The sequence below is a fragment of the Manis pentadactyla genome, chromosome 1, assembly GCF_030020395.1.
Source record: "Manis pentadactyla isolate mManPen7 chromosome 1, mManPen7.hap1, whole genome shotgun sequence".
In the NCBI taxonomy this organism is placed as follows: domain Eukaryota; kingdom Metazoa; phylum Chordata; class Mammalia; order Pholidota; family Manidae; genus Manis; species Manis pentadactyla.
In genome coordinates this window covers 190,053,489-190,074,101 of record NC_080019.1, presented here as the reverse complement: position 1 = coordinate 190,074,101, position 20,613 = coordinate 190,053,489, and the positions used below count along the sequence as shown (strand labels likewise).

General features: G+C 43.7%; 1 protein-coding gene across 1 annotated transcript in view; it reads left to right on the top strand.

The window, feature by feature from the left end:
• The window catches only part of KCNJ6 (potassium inwardly rectifying channel subfamily J member 6), a 251,414-nt gene that overhangs the window by 162,398 nt on the left and 68,403 nt on the right, over positions 1-20,613 (top strand). The window contains exon 3 of the mRNA XM_036899328.2: positions 9,558-10,478. Coding sequence (XP_036755223.1) covers positions 9,558-10,478 — 921 coding nt within the window. The remainder of the gene's footprint in view (positions 1-9,557; positions 10,479-20,613) is intronic.

Sequence of the window (20,613 nt, the reverse complement as noted above, 5' to 3'; positions counted from 1 at the left end):
ACTTTGCCCTTTGGTGTCTGTCGTATGTCCCCAGTGGAATGTAGGTGCTGCTCCTCTGCACATACACACCTGTGACCTTAAACTGCACAATCTGTCTGGATTTCTGACTGTAATCATCTCCCAGAGTCACCATAGCTCAAGGTGCAGGACAAATAAAAGCCACTTCACCTCCCCAGGACATATGAGACATAATGACAAGCATCACCAGCAGTCCCCATGGGGGGAGCCTTCAGATACTGACTATGCGAGGAGATAAGCACAGGGCGAGGGGCCCAAAGCAAATGCTCATCTTGGACTGACGCACACTTGTTACTACAGCTCTGAGTCATCGCTCAAACGTGTCCTGGTTGTAGCATGGAGGCAGATATTGAAAACTGCAGAAGTGCACCTGATGAGAGAGACCCCCTCCCCACTCAGTGTGCAGCACCCTGGCCTGCAGTCTCCTGCTCTCTGTAAATCTTTCCCTGAGGTGGGGCGGGAAGGCATTTTAGAGGCTGATCTCTCATTTAGAAAATACATGTGCTTTTCTTTTTTTATGACAATTTGCTTTTTACTGTGGTAAATACACATAACATAAAATTTACCATTTTAAGCATCTTTAAGTGGACAGTTCAGTGGTATTAAGTACATCTGCACTGCTGTGCAGCCATCCCCACCCTCCATCCACAGAACTCTCTTCAAGGATGTCTCAAACTGTCCCCATTAAACACTAACTTCCCTCCTCCAGCCCTGGCACCCACCATTCTCTTTTCTGTCTCTGTGGCTGTGACGGCACTGGGGGCCTCAGATAAGTGGATCATACCGCATTTGCCCTTTGGCGGCTGGGTTATTTCACTCAGCATTGTGTCTTCAAGGGTCACCCATGCTGTAGCCGGTGTCACAGGTCCTTCCTTTTAAGGCTGAATGACATTCCATGTATGTGTGAACCACATCTTGTTTAGCCACTCACATGTGGGGCTTGTGAGTTGCCTCCCCTTCTGGTTGTTGTGAACGTGAGTGTACAGTATCTGTTTACACAGGCTTTCTTGACCAACAAGGATGGGGAGAGCTTTGCTTCCGCTACGGCGACTCTGCAGGAAGATAAGCGCAGGGCAAGGGGCCCTGAGGGAACTATTGATTTTGAAGCTAAGCACCACTTGTAAGGGCAGCTGTGAGTCGTCGCTCAAATGTGTCCTGGTGGAATGACATTCCACTCCACGTGCACCTGCACATCCCAGGCCACTGGCGTGATCACGCTGAACTCAGTTATTTGCATCACTAGACGGAGATGCAGCACAGTGAGTCTGCTGAAGTTTCCGGTTTTCTGGAAATTCACACTGGGAAATGAGCCAAACTAGAGCTCCTTCAAGGACTCAAAGCCTAAGAGGATGCCTCCGACATTGCCTTCCCCTTTGTCCCTTCCTCCCCACATCACCCCTACACCTCAGGGAGGCAGTTTTGTCCCTTTCCTGTATTTGTCCATTCCTTCACCTGAGCTCTTAGCAGCATCTTGTATTGGCTTCCAGTCCATCGAACAGCTCACCCACCACTGCCCCCTTCCATGTAGGGTCAGCCTCTCCCCGCTGGCTTCTTCACAGCATGTAAATGCCGCCACCACCACCAGCTAATTCACGTAAACCTCCACCACATACACCCACATACACACACACGGGCCCCGCTCTGTGGACACACTCCACCTCCCTCTGCCTCTGAACACACTGTCTGTTCACTCTTTACTCTTCCTCCCCCACCCCAGACCAATCATCCTCCTCCCTCTGCAGTGTGGCCATAGATCCCACCACTCAGTGGACACCATCCCCACCGAAGTCACCGGTGGTATGAGTGTCCTGTGGCCCCCTCAACAAGTTACCACAATCTGGGTCACTTAAAACAATAGAAATGCATTCTCTCACAGTTCCGGAGGCCAGAGTCCAAGATCAAGGTGTCCGCAGCACCACGCTCCCTGGTAGAGAAGCCCTCCTTGCCTCCCGCAGCCTCCAGTGGCTCCCAGCTCCTGGCCTTGTGGCAGCACCCTTCCTGTCCCCACCTCTGCTGCCACGTGGCCTTCTCTGTGTCTCTGCATGTGCTTTTCTGCCTGTGAGGATGCTTTAATTGGATTTGAGGCCCACCCTAATCCAGTATGATCTTATCTTGATCCTGACCTTAGATACATCTGCTAAGATCCTCCCTCCAATTAAGGTCACATTCTGAGGTTGAAGTGGATGTGAATTTTGGGGGACACTATTCAACCCACTACACCAATAAATCCCAATGGCTACTCCCAATGGACATCACTCAGTACCTCTATTCTGCACTGCTTATTCAAAACAGAAATAGCTTTATGTTTCCTGCTGATATTTTAGATGATAGAAGCATATTAAGAAAAAACTTAAATATAGAAAAATCAGAAGAAAGCAAAAACCTCCCTCAAACTGAAAACTCAGTAATTGATCTAAATTAACACTTTGAAGGGCATTCTTCACACACACACACACACACACACACACACACACACACACACACAGTATTGCATGAAAGCAATATAAAAGTAAACTGCATGTTTCTTATTCTGCTTTTTCACTTAACGCTATGCCATAGACAGCCTGCCAGGCCAATAACCATACACTCATTCATTCGGTAAACAGGGGCTGGGGCCTGCTATGTGCCAGGCACATTTTCCAGGGCCTGGGATCCATCAATTAATAAAACACACATAGATCTCTATCCTTGGAGAAATTATCCTCTGCCAGGGGCCAACAAATAGTTAAAATTAACATCATAAATAGACTATTTCATGCTGGAAGGTGATATTTGCTACAGAAAAAGCAAACAAAACAAGGAAGAGTGATGTGGGTTCTGGGCTGCAGTGATTACTGTTTTAAAAAGGACAAATATAAGGCCCAGTAAGAAAGAAGTCTTTGTGCAGAGTTGAAACCCCAAAGTAGTGGCAAATTGCTTTTCATGACTGCATAGTATTCTGTGGTAATATCTGCAACATTATTATAACCAGTGCTCTGTTGCTGGACATTTAGGTTGTTTCCAATTTTTCACTATTATAAAAGAAGCTTCCATAGATCCCCCACATACAACTGATGAATGTGTATGTGTATGACGTTATTTCCTTCCCATAAATGTCTAGACCCTGAATGCCATTGCCTTTCCCAGCACACACACTCTACACACTACATTTGTTATTTTTAATTTTTCCAACTTTAAGGTAAGAAATGTTATTATATTTTCATTGCTTTTATTTTGCCATGGTTGAACAGTCTTTCCATATGCTTTTTTAGCTCTGGGGAATTTTTCCTGGCTTGTCTTCTTACATCTGAGGTATCTAATCATCTCTAAATTGTGGAACCTACTGTCACCCTGCTTTCCAGAAAGACTTCACCACTTTAAATGTCCAATTATACTTGCAAGTTCACAATTCCATTGCCTTTCCCAACACACACACTCTATGCACTACATTTGTTATTTTTAATTTTTCCAACTTTAAGGGAAGAAATGTTATTATATTTCCATTGTTTTTATTTTTCCATGGTTGAACAGTCTTTCCATATGCTTTTTTAGCTCTGGGAAATTTTCCCTTATAAACTCCTTATTCGTTTCCTTTTATCATTTTTTTCTACAGGGGTATTTGTTGCTTTTGTAATTGGGAATATATATGTTATATGTTGCTGCAAATATTTTTCCTGGCTTGTCTTCTTACATTTTTTAACAAACATCTAAAATTTTCATACTGACAAAAATATCAATCTTTTAAAATAGTTTCTGGATTCCTATCATGGTTAGAAAGGTTTTCTCAGCTCTTTAGAATTATAAAAGTACTCACATCTTCCATGCCTTCTGTAGTTCTTTTTTTTTTTTCACTTAAATCTTTAATCCACTTGGAAAGTCTCCTGATATAAAGAATAAAGACAGGACTCATCATTTATCTTCCAAGTGGGCATACAGTGGTCTCTGCAGCGTGTGGGGATGAGGCCACCTTTCTCTGCCTTCCCCACCCTAGACCCACCTGCCTTCCTGCCCCACCGTCTCCTCCTGCTCCCCTCAGCCATGCGTCCCTCAGCCCCTTCTCTGGCTCTTCCTCTACTGCTGACTTAATGTCATTGTCTTCTATACCTCTGCTCCCTCTGCCCAGTCTCCCAGGGAACTCTCATCCACACCCATAATCACAACTTCCCCTGTGTGTACTGGTGGCCTCCACATCTGGAGTTCAGCCCAGGTCACTGCTGAGCTTCTGCCCCACACACCTGACTTACCAAGGGGAGAGCTCACCTGGGAGTCTGCAGACGCTTTAAACTGGACCAGTCACACCGGCGTCATGCTCTGCCTCTCCCGTCCTACCATCCCACTGATACTCCCCTGCCCACTCCCTTCTGCAGCTGCTTAGCTCCAAATCGTGGCTGACCCTTGAAAAACTTGAATTTGAACTGCACCAGCCCATTTGCGCATGGATATTTTTCAATAAATATATTGGAAACAACTTTTGGAGATTTATGACAATTTGAAAACACATCTTCTTTTCTTCAGCTTACTTGATTGTAAGAATCCAGTATATAATACATATCACATACAAAATATGTGATATATTCTGTTTATGATCATGGTGAAGCTTCACATCAATAGCAAGCTATTAGTCAAGTTTTGGGAGAGTCAAATTTATGCATAGTTTTTCAATTGCATGAGGGGATCAGCACATTCTGCACATCCATTCATCTGTTGGGTTATTAGACATTAGGGTTATTTCCACCTTTAGCTTTTGTGAATAATGCCACTTCAGCATTGCTGTACATGTCTCTGTTCGAGTCCCTTTCAATTATTCTAGGCTTATACCTAGAATTGGAATTACTCTATCACCTGGTAATTCTACACTTACTTTCTGAGGAATCACTATAAGTTTCCCACAGTGGGTGCACCAGTTTACATTCCCATCAGCAGTGCACCCAGATTCCAATTTCTCTACATCCTCACCAACTATTGCTTAATTTCCATTTTTTATTCCTTTTTCTTTTTTTCTTTCTTTTTTCTTTTTTTTTTCCTTTGGCATGAAATGATATCTCATTGGGGTTTTGATTTGCATTTCCCTAATGACTAGTGATCTAATAATGCTGAGCATCCTTTCATGTGTATTTTCTTCAGAAAAATAGCCATTCAAGCCCTTTGCCCATCTCTGAATTGGGTTGTTATTCTGTTTTTTTCATTGTAAGAATTCTTTTTATATTTTGGACGTGAGTCCCTTATCAGATACATGATTTGCAAACATTATTTCCCATTCTGTGCATTGTGTTTTCAACAAGTAGGTCATTTCTGATGAGGAAGAAACCATGATTCTGGGCCCCTAAGGGCCCTGCCTGACCAGGATCAACCCAACAGGAGGACTGACCCCTGAGGTCTCCAGGCCACAGAGCAGGTCCAGCAACAGAGCACTGGTTATAATAATGTTGCCGATATTACCGTGGAATACTATGCAGTCATGAAAAGTGATTTGCCACTACTTTGGGGTTTCAACCCTGCACAATGTGAGAATGTTCCTTCCCATGTGGGGCTGTGAAGCCAGTCCCAGGACAGCTGACTAGCTTAGTCCTATGGGGCCTTGCCCCTCACATGGTCCCCAGGGAATTCTGTATTCTCACCCCTGCTGCCCCAACAGTGGGGTTTAGTTATCATCTGAGATTCCTTAAATCAAGTCAAATAAATCATCAAGATCCTCAGCACCACTCCCCCTTCCTCTTGCATGCTGTACAGCACTTCACAGTTAGCAGAGAGCTCCTCCTCCTTATCTCTGGTCCAGCCCTGTGCACAGTGCCACAGCCGGGCAGGCCCCAGGGCGAGTTCCTGAGCTGCCCGGTGGGGCTCCAGGGGAGAAGTCATTAGTGTCCCGGGCTGCACAGGAACAGGGGAGAACTGTCAGCTTCCCCAACTGCAGCTGCAGCTTGCCCAGCGGGTCAGCTCAAAATGCTCTTGCAAATGAAATTCAGTTCACCCCCTCACATTCGCACCTGGGATTCCAAGAAAGAAAGAAACATTAAGAGCCATCATTGACCTTCCCTTCTCTATTTCCCTTGCATACATTTGCATTCTTGCAAGGCAGCTCCCGCTGCTCTCCCTGTCCAGGGCTCCCTGCTGCTGCTCTGGACATATCCTCCAGGCCCACTCCACACCCCACCCTTCCTTGTCCCTGGCATCCTCCTTCCAGCCCCTGGGGACCCCTACTTCAGTGTCCCCCCAAGGACTCTCACACTTCATTGGCTTTTTTGGTTTCCTTCCATTCTGTGTCTGTTGCTCCACCAGCCACAGCAAGCAGCAGCACCAGCCTTACCTCCCCACTGGAGGGGAGGGAAAATTCTCCTCTCCCCTCTTTGGGTCTCCGGCGGGGCCTGAGAATTCAGCTGACATAGGCAGATTGACAGGAAGGAAGCATCTAAATGTTACTGAGTTTTTACATGTACATGGGACCCTTCACAAGAATGAAGACCTGAAGAAGTGCCCAGATCAGCCCATTCTTTTAAACCATTTAGACAAAGAACAAGAAATTTATGAACAATTGGCAGGACAAAGGGGTTTGGACTCCAGGTAGTAAATGGTGAAGAAGTGACTAGGAAGATATGGGTTCATCTAACAAGCATTGTTTATGCAACCATTTGAGCCCCAAATTCCCTGTCCCTGGTGATGAGGATGTCAGGAGGGTGCCTTCACCTCCTGCTTTCAAGGGAACAAAAGGAGATCAGAATGTCCTTTCACCAGCTGTTTCTTAAATACCTTTAATTCAAAGTAATCAGTATGTCAAAGTGGCACATTTTGCGATGGCCTATTTTGAACCCCTTCACCATCTTCCCATGGATGCTACTTGCCCACACCCACTGCTTCACCTGCAAGGGCACCTCCCTGGCCACCCTCCCACCTCTTAGCCAGCCTTCCCAAGGAGGTTTGCCTTTCTTTGATTCTATTTTTGTTTGTTTGTAGAGGGCACTAATGTAGCATGTGCATTTACATTTCCCCCCCATCAAACGCAAGCATTGGTCAGCCTGAAAGCTAGTTCATTAGAGACACCACTTTCAAACGCTCCACCTTAACCCTTCCCCTCTCCCTGCTCCTTCCCACACCAGTGCCAGATGGATCTTCTATTTATCCACGTCAGTATTGTCACCCATAAAATTAGAGATAAGTCTCAACTTGATAACACACAAAATACATAATGGTGCAAACACGATCTTTTTTTTCTCGTTTCTACTTGGATGGCAGCTCTCTGCCACCCATGCAGGACCCAGGACCCTCCACTTCCAGACTCCACCACCTTCTGTAGAAAGGCTAGAGCATAGGAGGGGGCACATGCACTGCTTAAGGCCGTGGCCTAGAAGGTTGTATCCATTCTAGAACAGCCAGGACTCATACATGGCCACCCTCAATGCAAAAGAGGCCAGGAAATGTGGTCCACTCCTGAGCTAGGAAAAGGGGGGAAATGGGACTTAGAGGATCCACCGGCAGGCTCCCAGGACTGCCCAGAGAACTTGTTATCTCTACTCATTCATTAACCGTTCCAGTAGGTTCTTCCAAACCAGGACAAATACCTGGATCTTGAAGATTGCATCTGAGCCAGAAAAGCAGGAAAGCAGCTTGGGGGGTATAGATTTCCTCCATGACACTTTAAAGTATGAAATATCACCGAAGACTTAAAAGTCAGCGAATCTAACAAATCATCTTCCTCCACAGAAGCACTCACGGAGACAAGTGCTCAGGGTGGCTCTGCACAGTCAGAGAGCTCACCACCTGAGTCCAGGTAAGACCACTCACCAGGCCTGTGGGTGCCTGTGCAGAGCTCCGGGGACAAGGCCTCCCCAACCTGGCAGGGTTTAAGCTCAGAGTTCACCCCATGTGAAGTCACTTGGAGACTCCTACTCAAGGCAAAATCAGCAGCAAGAGCTCAGATGTGACCACTCAGGGCCACAAACCTCCCACCTTCCAGGGGCTGCTGCCTCCCCCCAGAGGCCCCACCCCACCCTGTCTTGGCCAAACCTCAGCTGCTTCCCTTTGACTCCTGTCCTGATACCGGTTCAAAGAAGAAGAAAAAAGCACAGTTTCTCTTTTACAAAAGGGCTATTGAGGACAGTGATCTAAAAGTCAAAAGTTGTCAAACCGAACAGCACCCTCTGTAGACCAAATGCTGTCTCTTCCTTGTGCTGAAATAACAATTTTAAGATCTCACTCAAAATTCTTGCCTCAAATATAAGGAAAGTAGCAATGAAACAATTTGTTACAAGGAAATATTTATTACATGTCTGTTCCAAGCAGGCATACATCATGCGTGTGGTTTCATTTAACCTTATATAACAACCCTACGAATTGGGTATCATGACCACCATTTGTAAATGTGGAAACTGAGGCTCCATGAATTCATCAAGTGTGTTAGTCTACTTGGGCTGCTGTAATGGAATACCACAGAGTGTGGGGCTTACACAGTAGACATTTTTTTCTCAAAGTTCTGTGTGCAGGAAGTTTAAGATCAAGGTTTCAGGAGGGTTGGTTTCTGGAGATCTTGGCTAGTCTGGATGACCTTTCTGCATCACCTGCAGATGGCTGCCTTCTCACTGTGCCCTCACGTGGCCTTTCCTTTGTGTGCACACCCTGGGTACCTCTTCCTCTTCTTATAAGGATGCCAATTCTGTTGCATTAGGACTCTACCCTTATGAACTCATTTAACCTTAACTACCTCCTTAAAGAACCTGTCTCCAAACACAGTCGCACTATGGGTGAGAGTTTCAACACATGAATTTTGGGGACACAGTTCAGTCCTTAACATGCAACATGACTGTGGATAAAGTGAAGGTTCCTATGGCCAGGATCCTCACCTGAACCTAAACTACTTGATGATGTAACTGGCCTGCTGCTAGGCTACTGCTTCCACACCTGTAGGCAATTAGCTATTATTGAGTGAGTCACTATGTAAAGAGCTTTGCCCAGTTCTCTGGGTAGAGGCAGAGACAAAGGAAGATTGCAGACCTGCAGACTGTTGGGTGCAGATGTGATTCTAGTGCTCAACCTATTGCCAGGAGAACAAGCCAGGTAATAAACTCTTTCACCCCAAGAATGTTCCATTGTTATCCCTCGGCCTCACTGAATCCACAGTGAAGTTGCCCAGGGCTGAAACCCATTGGTGAGACAATGTCCAAGAGCCCACAATTGCTAAGTGGTAGAACAAAACTGTCTTAAACCAAACATTTCTTTATCTGAATGCACTGCGCCTCCCCTGCCATAGCATCTCGGGTAGAGTGGAGAGGCATTCCGCTGTAAGGGCTGACCCTTGGAACCTGCTGGCAGGGAGACAGTCTCCCAGCAGTGAGCCCTGTCCTGGTGGAAAGGGTGGTGACGAACTTACACAAGCTCCATTGCAGATCTCAGTGTCCACGTCAGCTGGAGTCCTGTCCAGCAATACCAAATAAAAATGGCCTCACCTACTCTGTTAACAGCTACAACAGTGGTATTTGGTTTCACTACCATGTACCATACAGAGTGCAGTTTCCAGGATCCCCAAAAAGCCAGCATTTCATTCTGTTTTTCTTTTTTCTCCAATCCATTAGCTAACGTCCTGGAGGGCGACTCCATGGATCAGGATGTTGAGAGCCCTGTGACCATTCATCAGCCAAAGTTGCCTAAGCAGGCCAGGGACGACCTGCCAAGACACATCAGCCGAGACCGGACCAAAAGGAAAATCCAGAGGTATGTGCGGAAAGATGGAAAGTGCAACGTCCATCATGGCAACGTGAGGGAGACCTATCGCTACCTGACTGATATCTTCACCACCTTAGTAGACCTCAAGTGGAGATTCAATCTGTTGATTTTCGTCATGGTTTACACAGTGACGTGGCTCTTTTTTGGGATGATCTGGTGGCTAATTGCCTACATCCGAGGAGATATGGACCACATAGAGGACCCCTCATGGACTCCCTGTGTCACCAACCTCAACGGGTTCGTCTCTGCTTTTTTATTCTCAATAGAGACAGAAACCACCATTGGCTATGGCTACCGGGTCATCACAGACAAGTGCCCTGAGGGAATTATTCTCCTCTTAATCCAATCTGTGCTGGGGTCCATTGTCAATGCATTCATGGTGGGGTGCATGTTTGTAAAAATATCGCAACCCAAGAAGAGGGCAGAGACCCTGGTTTTCTCCACCCACGCAGTGATCTCCATGCGGGATGGGAAACTGTGCCTGATGTTCCGAGTCGGGGATCTTAGGAATTCCCACATCGTGGAGGCTTCCATCAGAGCCAAGCTGATCAAATCCAAACAGACCTCGGAAGGGGAGTTCATCCCCTTGAACCAGACGGATATCAATGTAGGGTACTACACTGGGGATGACCGTCTATTTCTGGTGTCACCGCTCATCATCAGCCATGAAATTAACCAACAGAGTCCTTTCTGGGAGATCTCCAAAGCCCAGCTACCCAAAGAGGAACTGGAAATTGTGGTCATCCTAGAAGGAATGGTGGAAGCTACAGGTAAGGCATTCTCTATCCTGGTATACCTGGGAGATCTATGCTCATTAGGACCCGATGTTCTCATTTACAACAAAATATGGAAACCTGAACCTCATTCACTATTGATACCATCCCCTCATTTCACATTTCAGTGTGCCTGTGTGTCCTCTAACCTTAAGTATATCATGTATATACCAAGAAATCTAACCATTTAACTTTTTAAAAGCCCTTTGGAAAATAAATTTGGTTTTTTTGGTTTGTTTTTCAAAACACTGCCTAATATATTTTAAATTTCTGAATATTTGCTTCAATTAAGTTTTTATCTGTCTCTAAGGCACATTTTAAATGGCGCTAAATCATTGCTTAATTTAAATACTTGAGGTTATTTATTGCCTAGCCAGGAGGAAGAAGGTAAGCCTTTCAAAGGAAGCCTGACAAACTGTTTAATGAAAGTGCAATTTTACCCCTTCCATGGGAGCCATTTGCAAGACCCATAGCATTGGTTTTTCTTTTATATCAAGGGAGCATCATTCCTCATTCTCTACCTGCTAAACCCTCAGTAGACATAGTGCTGCAGACCCAGTAAATAACTCTGGCAGGAAAGAAAAAAACTGCAGATCATAATCCTATGGATCTTTCTGGCTAATCATTAATGTATTTTCAGAAAGATGATCTGTTCTCAAAATAGAGAAATGGTCTGTTTTTATTGAAGTCTTCACTCTTATCTGACTTCACACATGTTATACATCCTAAAAGCAAAGTAGGCTTTGCCCATATTTATCTGTAACATCCCACTAAACAGAGCTATAAACCCTGACTTAAGTGCCATAGGAAAAGTATAAACTAGAACCCTAATTCATGAACTTCCTTACTGTTCTTCTGAGTTACTGATGGTGAGCTTTGGGATCCCCTTTGGTTATGCAATCTGCCCCTCTGTGCTTTGAAGTCTTCAACTTGAGGCTTGGATTTGGTTTATATAATCTGAAAATGCATGGCCAGCAGCCTGGCCCCAGAGTCATCAACCCGTCACCTGATATCAGTCATCCCTTCAAATGAAAATCATTGGTCCCATGTCTCTGCCTCTCTGTACCCAAGAGACAAGATCATAGCCTCTAACAAATTTCTTTTATAATGGTGGAAACTTCTGCGATAATTTTTCTAAATGCAGCAAACAATGAAAATGTGAGTCAAAGACTACTGAGAACTCAAAGACATGTGGGTGCTCCTTTCTGTAGAATAAAAGGAACACAGACCTCACCTGAAAATGTCGTTAAAGAGTAACAAAATAACGATTGTGAACTATTAAATAAGTGCTGCATATGTGCACAGAGCTATTTGCACCTTCGGTGCAGCTTTCGGATGTACTTGTGAGGCAATAGTTGTGGGTGTCAGGGGAGCGGGTTGCAGAGAAAGAAAGAGACGAGGGAAGGCAGGAGGGAGGAGAGGAAGCGGTTCAAAGGGAGTTCCGTCCTTTTCCCAGACCACAAACTTCTCCCACCTCGGCGGAGCACAGAGACTCTGGATCCCCCTAGTGGTGGCCACAGGTATAACCTCTGGCAGCAGGAAATGACCACTCGCGATGCGGTCTGACTGTTAGATTTCTCTCTACAAACTCTCCCAGCTGGACATGAGGGAGGGCAGGGGACAGGCCTTGTTACAGTTACATCTCTGAGCTCAAGAAGCTGGAGCCACTGGAGACACAGGTCGCTGGTGTTAAAATGAGCTTCAAATTGTAGAGCTCGGCTTCACGTTCCCCCAAACCAAAGCCCAATCTCAAATAAATGAGTCTGGAATAAGCAAATGATCTTTGTAATGAGCAGGAATTCTCCCTGGGGCAGGCTCTGTCTTTCTGGTGACAGCTTGTAAGGAGAGAGCCTTTCCAAGGAGAAGAACATCACTTTCTTGTAAGTAACGGTGAAGCTTGCCTCTGAGCATTCAGTGGCCTTTTTAGTGGTTTCTTAGAGAAAACTGGGTAGTTGCCAGCAAACAGAATCAAAATAATTACCCACATGCCTGCAGAAAGGCAATCACTATTAATTTTCTTAAAAAAAAAAACTTTTCTAATATCTAGAAAGTGGAGGAGCAGTATTCTAGAAAGCTCTGGATTGTCTGGAAGCTGGACTTGTCTTGATCCTTTCCTGATGGGATTTGTATAATTCAGTACTTCCTGCCCTTCTGAGTCCTTAAGCTTCAACAGGACACATCTTATTTGTGAATGAAAAGCACAACTGGGACTCCTGGGCATTAAACAGACCCTTGGGGTAAGAACGCTTCAATGAGTCAAAGCCACAGGAAAAAAAAAATGTGGACCAAATGCACACTGAGGAAATATAATTCACAAGGATCTAATTATTCACAGGAGGACTAGATGGGAAATCAGAGGCCATGAAAACAGCAAGCTGACACAAAGTGGCTTCTGCTTTACTTATTCCTTCTTTCAAAAATGTCTTAGTTGGCCTTAAACTACTGTCAGTGATCTCAACTAATGGGCCTCTTTCAAGGGTAAGCTGCACACTGCAACCTCCACCTGGTGCCTGCTTGCTGCCACGCACGTTGTGGGTGCAGTGATCCTGTCCTGTGGTGTCTTCTGGAGATCTGAGCTGTCGTGCTGCAGGCTTCCCCTCGGCGTCCATCAGTGTGCTGGGTGCTCAGGCCCAGCGCAGGCCAGCTGGCGCTCTGCGGATGCATTGTATTCCAGCGCCAGCTGGATGGCAGCAAGCCTGCTTTGTCGCATCGCTCGGAGTCAGACTCGTTTTAGAACAGGAGAGCAAGCTTCCTGAGGGCACGGTGTGAGTCTCGCCCGCCTGTGTCGCCCTGCAAGTCCTGGCCCCAGGCCTTCTCTTGACAAGTTCTCTGGCCTCTCGAAAGACAGACTCACACCCACAAAAGACAGACCCGTGTCCCTGGTGGATGGCATGGTGACCTCTCATGATCTTCCAGTCATGTGGTTCTATTTTTGAAAATGAATCAAATCCTGGAAAATTCTGACACTAGCCACCAAGACATCTGGAAACTGGCCGTGTCTCATCCCACAAATATATTTTTAAAGGAGGCCCTTTATGTTCTTGACACATGGGCAATTTTGAAATAGTGATGTTTACAGAAGGGTTCATAGCCACGTAAACAAACATGCTCAGCAGCTGTGGCAAATGTGCATTAAAATAGTAAAGCATTCATATAGACTGTTATTTATAGAAGGCAAATTGGCCAAAGGCTAGATGACAGCCACAGGGAGCTGGGCCCGTTGCCAGCCAGCTCCTCACTATAGCCTTTCTGATTGATGAACTTCCATATTTACCCCCAACAATTATGCAACTCTGACGAGCCCTTTCCAACACTTCAGCAAATATGCCTTGTTAGGATGAATCCCATTAAGCTTTTTTTTTAATACTTTTTATTATGGAAACTATAAAACTTATACAAGAGTAGACCAAAGTATGATTAATTTCCACGTACCTCTCATTCAATTTCTATAATTGTCAATTCACAGTCAAACCTGTCCCATCTTCCATCACCACTTACCAACTGCCCCCTGCGTCATGTCATTTTATCTGCAAATATTTCAGCCTGTGTCTCTAAAAGATAAGGACTCTTTTTAAAACATAACCAGTACTCAGAAATGACACATAAAACAATTAATGATCATTTCTTAAGATCCACAAAGTGTTCCAACCTCCAGTTGTCTCATATATGTCTATTTTTTTAATGTCTGTTTGTTTAAATCAGGATCCAAATAAGGTTAAGACATTGATTGGTTGAAATCTCTTTCAAACCTCTTAATCAGTGAGTTCCCCTTCCATCTCTATGCATTTGTGGGGTTTTTTTTCTTTCCTTTTAAATTTTTCTCAAAGAAGAGAGCTTCTGAAAGATTTAAATACTGCATAGTGACCTGGGGAAGGTGCAGGATAGAGGAAGCCAACCTAGTGGAGATACACTAGATAACAGTTTATACCAGAGGAAGCTGACTGCCCAGGAGTGGGTGTCTGGGGGTCACCAGAAGGGGGAGTGCACATCAGAAGCAGGTAAAGGCAAACCTCAAGTAGGAGAAGGCAGACAATCCTTCACCCCCAGAAAGCTCAGTTCCATCGCTAGAATAACATTCATCTGAAGAGGGTTTAGTCACATAAATCACATCCCGGATCACAGCAGTTTTGAGTTGGAAGGAATCTTCACCCGATTCTTATTTTCAGATGAGGAAATGGAGGCCCAGCAAGACCAGTGACTTGGCTAACGTCAAATAGCCACTGGCGGGGCAGGAACTTGAAACCCCAGACCACTGATGATGTTCTCCAGCCTCCAAGTTCAGTGTTCTTTGTATCACGAACGCTGTTAGTTCATGAAGATTCTATAGAGAACGCACTCAAAAAAACAACTGCTATCTAATGTATAGACAGGCTCACTTTCTTTTCTCCCACAATTAGTACTTCTTTTTCTTTAAGGTTTCTCTGTTGGTCTCCACTATTATGAATTCATTTTAAAATTCTCTATGCACTCGCACTAATTTTTTTTTTTTTTTTTTTTTTGCCTGTGAGCAAGAGTAATGCCACTTTATTGAATCCATTGTGACAAGTGAAGGATCATCGATAACACTCTTTTCCCTTTGGCATAGAAGTGTTCCTTAAATTATATCCAGATTGGAGCAATTAACATTGTTTCTTGGGGCAAGATTCCTTGCTCTAAATTCCAGCAATCATACTCAAAGTTATCAGCCCCTGCTCCATGATGCACACAAGTGGCCATCCTGAATGCGACCCTTTCTCCTTGCCTCTGTAAATTAGTCTTTCCAAACCTAAAGCCACACAGATATATACATTATCTGCACTCGCACTAATTTTTAACAACCATATACTAAAATGAGGTGTGCCACAAAACAGTTCTGAAATCAAAATTAAGTAAGCATTGCCCACACAAATGCCCCTGGAAGAATACGATGTTATGTCAGATCTGATTTCCAAGCACCATTTTTCTTTGCTGTAATCAAAAATGCCCTTATTTATCTTCATATATTTAAATATCCATATTTAACTTCACTATGACAAGAGAGGATCTGAGATCACAGAGTTTGAAAAGGTGGTATTTCTCAGACAAGGGTTAACATCATGGTACTCTGAAGCTGTTTCTATCAATGATATTTCAAAGCCATTATATTTTCCAACCCTTATTTTTCTCCTTTTGAAAAGTTACTACTAATCCTTCCATTGGCAAGCCATTATCTCTGGATTTACCATTTTTCTCTTAAGAGCTATAACCCCAACTACTTAGTTTGGGAAAAGTGTTGGTTGATGAGATCTGAAATGCTAAAAACTTGGGTGAAAATTTCCTGGTAAATCTCTATCAGGAGGGATAAAACAAAAATTCAAAGACACATGAATTTGTTTTCCCTAGGTGGAAATCTATCATTCATCAACAACGAATCCAACTATCCTTTCTTCTTTGAGCATGAGGTCCAAGTGATTTATTCAGGGCTTCCCTCCAAAATATCCACCTCGGTATGATATAGCCAGTGTCACTGACTGGGTAAAAACTGATGACAATTGCTCCCCAAATTTGGCAAACTTTGTGTCCCTAGCAGTTTGGGGATGCTGTGTCTGGTTCACCAAATGTCCAAAAACTCTGAGCTTGGATGCTGTAGAGCTCACGTGGAGTTTTAAGCTTTTCCACCACCCCTCTAAAAAGAACACTTTAACTCTGGTAACATCATAACTTTCTTAAGTATTTCCTATAATTTAGAAGGTATTTAGGGTTCCATTTAGGTTTCAAAGGCACTGCATTAAGGTCACCATATATTGTTGTGTTGAAAAGACCAAAATACTGGATAATTATAAAATTGTTCATTAGTAAAGCACCAGTGTCAGAAAATCCATGATTCTTCCTTTTCTAAACAGGCCATGAGAAACTATTAATAAAGATGTTTGGTAGAAGTCAGTGGTGGTCATACAATATGTACAATTTAGATTCAAACCCAAGAAAAAAATTAGGCTAGCATCAAAAAGTTAGCTCTGACATAAACTCTACAGTCAATATTCATGTTGGGAAGGAACAGCACAGTTCAAATTAAGAGTGGAGTGTCAAAAAGTGTGAAGCCTCTAATTAGCATATCCTTAAATAAACAGAATTTTATTATTTCCTAGGACATTCTGTAATATGACTGCTGACAGCATGCTGCCAATGAAGCAGTTCTCCTGGACAATTCCTAATGACCAGAAAAGGATTGATCACTAGGGAAAACCCGTGTAAATTCTTCACACACACCCACATGTGCACACACACACACGCACACACACACACACAGAGCTAAACAGTCAGAGCTGCTCCTTGTTCCTCTCTCTGTCTTACACCAATCCACTTGCAAATCTTGTTTTTGATATTTATTAATTATTTATATTAATTATGTAATTCTTTTTATTAACTAGAATGCCTCTTTTTTTTTTTTAACTAATCTCTCTCCTCTATACCTCGGTTTATCTGTGTTTGTATCATTTATGGTGTCAGACCATCCTGGATTCAAGCCACAGTTGGCTTCATTCACTGGGTCACTTAACCTCTCCATGCCTCAGTCTCTTGCACTCTAATAAACAGGAACAATATTGGGACCTACCTCACAGGTAACCACCTTTTCAACTTCCTAAATTGTACTGGTTCAGATTATTTCATCCCCTATAGACTGCACATGTGAAGGGCAGTAAAGCACGAAGCTTTAGAATGGGAAGCCAGGCAGTCAGGAGGGCCAATCTGAAGGCGTGGGTCCATTGTTTCTGGGGACCTTGCAGCTGATGCCCCAACGAAATGACGAATGACTCCCCTCCAAAATCACTCTGCATAGTCAAAACAGCAAATGTTAGTCTGTGAGAGCCAGTGCAAGAAATGCCCACACCAAACGTGGGAGTAAATGCCAGCCTGGCCTCTATCCCAGTTACCTCCCATGGTTTACAGATCGGTGGGAGCTGAATTAATGAGGATCACTGGACTCAGAAAAGACATTGCATTCCTATAGATAGTAACATTTCATCATTGTAATTTTTGTCCAAAGTGGACATGAATATAGATTATACTCAGGTCTTCTAAGGCAACTGCTCAGTGAGGACAAGACCAATAGTCTGCATTTGAAAACAGTATTTTTTTGTTCCCAATTCCCCTCCTACGTTTTTCATAAGAATTCTAAGGTATCAGCTGATGTCCCAATTTGGGGAAAGCATGCAATAAAGTAATATTTACTTACATAATAAGTCTTTATAGATACTTCTGCTTTGAAGTGTAGATATACTTCAACAAAGTGGATAGTAAACATGAATTTCTATGTAGCCAACCCCACTATTCTCTAAGATTTACTAAGAAAGAATGTTAAAGATAATGTAGCAGCCTGCTTTGGCTAAGTTATGCTGCAGTAACAAACACCCCTAAGGGCTTAAAACACAAAGGTTTGTTTCTCGTTCACATTACATGTAAACTGCAGCTCTGTTCATATCCTGTTTACTCCAAATGCAGATTGAACTACCAGCTCTATGTAGGACACGCCATTTTCATGGCAGGAAAAAGAAGAGATATGGCAGAATGCCTTGCTTCTGTTCACCATCCATTAGTCCTAGCAAGTCATATGACAGTGCCTGATGTCCATGGAATGGGGCAATATAATTGTCTCACAGGGACTTAGAATAAGCAGTTGAGAACAAAATCATACAATCTCCACAGATAACCAAGTGGTTTTGAAAACCAGTAGACTGAGTTGAAAACTTTGTGAGTTAGGGTTCAAAATGTGCTGTAGTCATTGGTGTTGTTCACCAAATCTGCCAAGCTTTCATCCTTCCAGACACAAGTTAGGATCACATCTCCCTGTTACTGCACAAGCCATTGGGAACCCTCCCTTCCCACTTCTGTGGGTCTCCCGGAAGCACATGTTACAGTGAAGCCACTGTCATCCTGGACCCCTGCCAAGTCACTTGCATCACGCAGCATGACTGAGAAATAATCTCATGCTCAATAAGCCACTGAAATTTGGGTTGTTTATTACCATGGTAAACTCTAGCCTATTTTGCCTGATATGAAATGTCACACTAACATTTTGACAAATTGGCTGTTGTCTACTCCTAAGAGCTTAGACTCACCATGAAATGGATTTGTCTAGCTACTTCGCAGAACGCCTCCTCCCTAATTTAAATTATCTCGCTGGTTAAGACCAAGGTCAGAGAGGCTGAATTCAAATTCTGTCTCCTCTCCAAACCATTTAATTAGGCACATCATGTTCCTTAACTTCACCAGACCAATTTTTACACTCCAAAAAATGAGTATGATATTTATACTTACAAGAAGATTCCATGAGAATCTTGACACGAGAATCCATGACACGTAAGTCATTCATCATGGGACCTAGTATCTGGTAAGTGCTCAAAAAATTTAGAGTGAATCTATATTGTCCTTTCCCATACTCACTTGGTGTCTATTGCTTTATTAGGGGCATTACAAGATTATTTTCATTCCTCAAAACAACTCTGAAAGACAGGTACCCTCATTTAACAAACAAGGAGTTGATTTTCAAGTGGGGAGTTGGGCAATAACTTGCCCAAGGTCACCCAGCTCATGAAGTAGTAAAGCCAGGATCCGATCTCAGGGCTGCCCACCTCCCCAGTATGACTACCCTGTGCCTCTCCAAGGGAGGCAAAGTACACAGAGATGCACTGAAGGTAGCAGTTGTTGATTCAAGTTCATTAGTGCACTAGTAATCATGGCTCAATGATACGTTCTCTGTTGATTACTGGCCTTAGTTTTCCCATTAGGTTCCCCTTGCCTGACTCAGGCAGCAGGCTGTGGTAATCTGCTCTTGTATAATAGTTGGCATTAAATCTCCTGAAAGGGCACCTACTGGCTCAAACTCAGATTCTGCCCAATTCAATGTTATCAGGTGACTATGCCAGTTGATGCTCTGGGCCAACGCCATCCAAAATGGCCTGGTGCCATACCAAAGAGAAGACTCAATTTTTACTATGGACTCCCTGCCAGAAAGCACAATAACTAAAAGATTTAGGCTTCAACTTAAACCGTATTAGGGTTTCAATTTCCCAGAACATCCAATAAGACTTTTTTTTGGGGTTTGATGGGGATGATAATGGTAATTTTTCTCTGGTCACTGAGGCCATCCTTAGAAGATTTTAATCAAATATTCGCTAAGTAAATACATTCCCTTTTACATCTTCTAAGGCATATTTTATACAGAGTGAATATTAATGGAAATCTGTGAAAGCTGATGGATAAAGGAGGGGCTGATGGGTAATGACTTTGGAGAAGACACAGTAGGGTGCACCAAGGAGACAAGACTGAAGATTGGGTCTAAAATGAACTAATGCTCCATTCACACTGGCCCAAAATGAAGTATGTTTAATACTGCTCAGAAAGCTAAAGTAGTCATAAAGTAGTAGTCCTTTATTTGTTTTAGATACTTGATTGTACATATTGTCTGTCTCCCCAAATGGAGTTGGGAATGTCATAAAACCTAAGGAGAGCAAAAACGATGCTGGTTCATGTTCTTGCAGAGGCTGTTAAGTATCTGCAAGACCCAACATGGGGCAAGAAAGATTCCCAACACCTCCCTGGGTCCTCCCAGAACAACTCCTCTGTGATCAGCTAGGGGCCTCAGCCCGGCCGGCAAACCCCGTCAGCCCCTCCCTCCTCAGAGAAATATCTTCTCCTCCGTCCTCTGTGAACTATTTCTCCTTTTCCCAAAATGCCCAGAGCCCATTCCAACCAGAGCCCTGTTCTACATTTTCCCTCTCAGTGATTTCAGCCAGACCCTTAGCTTTAATTATCATATTTTCTGAATGTGATGTCAAATTTCTACCTCTGGTCCTAGCCTCTCCCTTGAGTCCTGCACTCAAAGATCCATCTGCGTACTTAGCATCCCTATTTAGATGCCTGACAAGCCTGTACAATGAACACAGCCAAAGCAGAACTAGAAATTCTGGAATCTCCTAGAATCTGTTCTATCTTCCTCATGTTCACAAATTCATCACCATCCATGTGGGGGACTTACACCAAAACCTGGATTCACCTCATTTCCTTACCAGACAAAAGTCCCACAGATATGACTTCCAAAACATATGTATCTCTATGGCTACCTCCCAGATTAATTTGTCATAATGTAGAGGCAATCGCACTCAACCAGTCT